This window comes from Verticillium alfalfae, genomic scaffold, assembly GCF_000150825.1.
Source record: "Verticillium alfalfae VaMs.102 supercont1.6 genomic scaffold, whole genome shotgun sequence".
NCBI classification, from domain to species: Eukaryota; Fungi; Ascomycota; class Sordariomycetes; order Glomerellales; family Plectosphaerellaceae; genus Verticillium; species Verticillium alfalfae.
The window spans coordinates 584,240-588,648 of NW_003315033.1; the positions used below are offsets into that span (position 1 = coordinate 584,240).

At 57.5% G+C, this 4,409-nt stretch overlaps 1 protein-coding gene across 1 annotated transcript in view; it reads right to left on the minus strand.

The window, feature by feature from the left end:
• VDBG_05273 (urea amidolyase) overlaps positions 1-4,409 on the minus strand; it is a gene marked incomplete at both ends in the record, with an annotated part of 6,036 nt that overhangs the window by 1,264 nt on the left and 363 nt on the right. The window contains 2 exons of the mRNA XM_003004114.1: positions 4-2,252; positions 2,344-4,237. Coding sequence (XP_003004160.1) covers positions 4-2,252; positions 2,344-4,237 — 4,143 coding nt within the window. The remainder of the gene's footprint in view (positions 1-3; positions 2,253-2,343; positions 4,238-4,409) is intronic.

The window sequence follows — 4,409 nt, forward strand, 5'->3', positions numbered from 1 at the left end:
GACGGCCACCGCTTCCAATGTCACCGAGCAGAGGCTTCAGGTTCTGGTGAGGAGCGCCGTGGCCATTGAGAGCAGGAATACCATACTCTGGGACGGACGCGAGCTCAGTAATTGCCTGCTCAAGGGCGGCATCTCGTGTGAGAGCTTCTTCGGCGCTGATTGCCTGAAACCTGACGCGGTCACCTGGTCGCATTTGGCCGAGCTTCCACATCTCTGAAGAAGCAACAACGCAGAAGACGACGAATCCTCCGAGGCTGGGACCATCGCACGTCAGGATGACTGCTTCGTCACCAGTGAAGCTGACACTGCCCACCGAGTACGGCGTGTCATGTATGTTCGAAGGGTGAAGACCAGCGCCGCCGCCTGTGCGTCGCGCCCACTGAGGCTTGGGACCCGTCAGGCGGATGCCGAATCGGTTACTATTATAGTGGACAGACCATTCCTCCTCGAAGAGGGTGTCGAGTCCCTCAGCAGTGAAGAAATCAGGGGCACCATGAGGGCCAGGGACGACTGCCACCTTCCAGATGGCATCGGGTTGAACAGGAATAGGGGGCTGGGGGGCTGGAACCACCGAGACCAGTGCATCAGTCGCTGTAGCTTGACCAAGAGGAAGAAGATCGCCCGAGCGGAGGTTACGGCCATTGTGCCCACCAAGTTGGCCCAAGGCAAAGGTGGATCGGCTTCCAAAGACTTCGGGTACATCAACGCCGCCTCGGATGGCTAGGTACATACGGTATCCGTTGATCGCGTTGCCGAAAGCCAACGTCTGGCCGCGGCGGACGAAAAGAGCGATATTCGTCTTTGCAACTTCCCTATCAATCTTCACCTCGACCTCGGCACCAGTTATGGCAACGATTGCATCGGAATGAAAGAGGAGCGATGGTCCCTGAACAGTCATTTCCAGGCCCGCGGCGCGACTATCGTTGCCCACGATGCGGTTGGCCAGCCTGAAAGAGTAATCGTCAAAAGGGCCGGAGGGGGGTACGCCAATATGCCAGAACTTCTTGCGGCCTGGGAAATCCTGGACGGCCGTCTGCGAGCCTGCTTCAACAACCTCAATAACTGAAGCCTCGACCTTGAAGCTATTCAAAGACGAAGTGGTGAAGCCCCCCGATCGGAAAAGGTCAGATCCGATGATTTGGCGGAGGTATCCGAGGTTCGTCTCAACGCCTGTAATGGTTGTCTCAGCCAGCGCGAGTGCCATCTTCTCGAGCGCCGATGCTCGATCATCAGCTACGACGATAATCTTGGCAATCATGGGGTCGTATGAAGAGGAAACGTCCATGCCAGCCTCGACCCATGTGTCGACGCGCACATTCTTCGGAAGGACTACATCGACAAGGCGTCCAGGAGAGGGACGAAAATTCTGCAGGGGGCTCTCGGCGTAGACGCGCACCTCGATAGAGTTTCCATTGACAACAAATCCTTGCTCGCGATTGAGAAAAAGATCATGGCTGTTTCCAGAAGCAATCTTGACCATGGCTTCGACGAGGTCCAATCCGGTGACCGACTCGGTCACGGGGTGCTCAACTTGCAGTCGAGTATTGACCTCAAGGAAGTAGAACTCTTCCGTGTCAACATCGTAAATATATTCAATGGTTCCGACGTTGCGGTACTTCACCGCCGCGGCGAGGCGCTTGGCCGCTTCTCTCATCCGATCCCGGACAGCCGGCGGCACAAAGACGGCGGGGCTTTCCTCAACGACCTTCTGATTCCTTCGCTGCAGCGAGCAATCCCTCTCGCCGGCGGTCGTGACGTTTCCCTCGCCGTCGCCAAGCATCTGAACCTCTATGTGCCTGGCATTCTCGATGAAATGCTCAACAAACATGCCAGCGTCGCCAAAATTTGCCTCGGCGAGTCTTTGCACGCTGTGATACGCCTCAGTCAGACTCTTTGCGTCATCGCACCGACTGAGCCCGATGCCGCCACCGCCGGCCGTGCTCTTGAGCATTACGGGGTATTTGATGCGCTCAGCTTCGGCGAGGGCCTGGTCGACGCTCTCGAGAAGAGATTTGCTTCCAGGAACGACAGGAACGCCAGCCGAGATGGCGACCTCGCGCGCAAGGTGCTTCAGACCTAGCTTGCGCATCTGGTCGGGCGTAGGACCGATCCAGACGAGGCCCGCAGCCTCGACTTGTGAGGCAAAGTCAGCATTCTCAGCGAGGAAGCCGTAGCCTGGAATGATGGCCTCTGCGCCAGACTCTTTCGCGAGTATGAGGATCTGCTGCCCATCGAGATAGGTCTCCGAGACGCTGTTTCCCTCGAGAGCCAGGGACAAGTCGGCATCACGGACGTGGTGGGCTTTGGCATCGGCGTTGGAATGTATGGTTACGGCTTTGATACCCCAGCTTGCGCAGCGTCTTGATAATGCGGACAGCTATCTCGCCACGGTTGGCGATGAGCACCGTCTTGATCTCACGGGCGAGCCTTTTCGATCCAGCTGTCTGTGGCTTTTGCGACGCCATGAAACCACGCCAGCCTCCGAAAGAGGTGATGTCGGTGGCGCCCTCGAGGCCATACGGCTCACAAATAAAGCTATGTGCCCAATTACCGTCCTCGAGCTCGACGGAACCAATGCCAAGAGGCGTCGCGATGGTCTTGACAAATGACGCCAGCTCGGACCGTGGCAGATTCCACACCTCGACTTCGATGGAGCTCCCACCCTCACGGACGCGTTTCAACCCAGGTTTCTTGATGGGGCTGTCTGTATCGAGAGAAAAGAGCTGATAATTGGAGGACGTCTTGGTGGCTCTGTCGAATACGGCGCCCCGGCAGGTGAGGTCTTTGTTCAGGGGAAACCCTGTGAGATGAGCGCCAACGACGACGACGGCAATGGTGGTCTCATTGATGACATCTTTGACTGGCTCCAGAATCTCTGCCTTGGTAGCTCCCAGCGGCCTCGGCGCTGTGGAAAGCCACTCTCTTGCCAAGGCCATCAGCTTCGGCTCCTGCCACATGGTCGAGATGAGCGTGATGCCAAATGGCAGCCCGTCCGCTCTGAAGCCGGCGGGTACGGATAGCGCTGACCAGTCGAGAAAATTGACGAAGTTGGTATATGTTCCTAGGATGGCGTTTTCTTTGATTGGTTCTTTCTCCAGGTCCTCGATCGTAGGAAACGTCGGCGCCGTCGGCACGAGTATAGCGTCAAACTCGCCAAACGCCCTTTCAATATCCCTCGTGAGGTCCTGACGACGGTACTCGGCCGCGAAAAGGTCGGCCGCATTGAACCCGCGAGCCTTGAGGACAATGGTCCGTACCGTGGGGTCCATATCCTCCTCATGCGCCTCAATGAAGTCTTTGATCGCAGCGTACCGCTCACCGACCCAGGGACCCTCATATAGTAGGTTCGCAAGCTCAAACAGCTGCGAGAAGTCGCGCGGCACAAGAGTCCACCCGAGGCTCTCGGCCTTGGCGATCGCCCTGATGTAGGCAGCCTCCTGTTCCCCCTGGCCATACCACTGCGGATCGCTGCAAATGGCCATGCGGCGGCCGCTGGCGGCGAAGATCTCTGGTCGCTTGCGGGAGAACGAGTCGGCGAGGTCGTAGCCCTCGGCCGCAACCAGGGCCGTTTCGGCATCTTCGGTCGTCAAGGCAAAAATCGAGACGCAATCGAGGCTGCGACACGCCGGTACAACGCCTGCTGTGCTGATGGCTCCCCTTGTAGGCTTCAAACCTATGAGATTGTTGAGACCTGCGGGGACACGACCGCTGCCGGCCGTGTCGGTGCCAAGACTGAAGGGAACGATGCCCCTGGCGACGACAACGGCGCTGCCAGAACTAGAGCCGCCACTGACACGTTCAGAATCGAAAGAGTTCCTCACAGCTCCGTACGGTGACCTTGTGCCGACAAGACCTGTGGCAAACTGGTCGAGATTCGTCTTACCAAGAACAATGGCACCAGCGGCCTTGAGGTTGGCAACAACGGTCGAATCTTGCTCGAGGGGCCCCTTGGCAAAACTGGGACAGGCGGCGGTGGTAGGGAAGCCGGCAACATCAATGTTGTCTTTAGCAGCAAAAGGAACGCCAAAGAGGGGGAGCGAGGCCGGGTCAGCAGTGGTACTAAAGGCCTCGAGATGGCGCCATTGCATTTCGATCTGAGCGGGCGTTGCGAGCGAGATCCAAGCATTGGAGCTACGGCTCTCCTCTGAGGCGCGAAGGGCTAATAACCGTTCGAGGCCGCCACCTCCTCTTTGCGCAGTCGTCCATTCTGGGATGGTAAGGGGAAAGGTTTCGGTGACTATCACCATCATCAGTCTCTCGGATCAAATGGTCAGAAAAGGGAAGATGAAGATCATACCAGACATATCAACCATGATGATTCTCAACAAGTGCCGTGCCGTTTCTACAGACCGAGTTCCTCTCAGGGGAACTCTAGAAACCTATATAACTCGCACAGGGGGTCCGCGCCG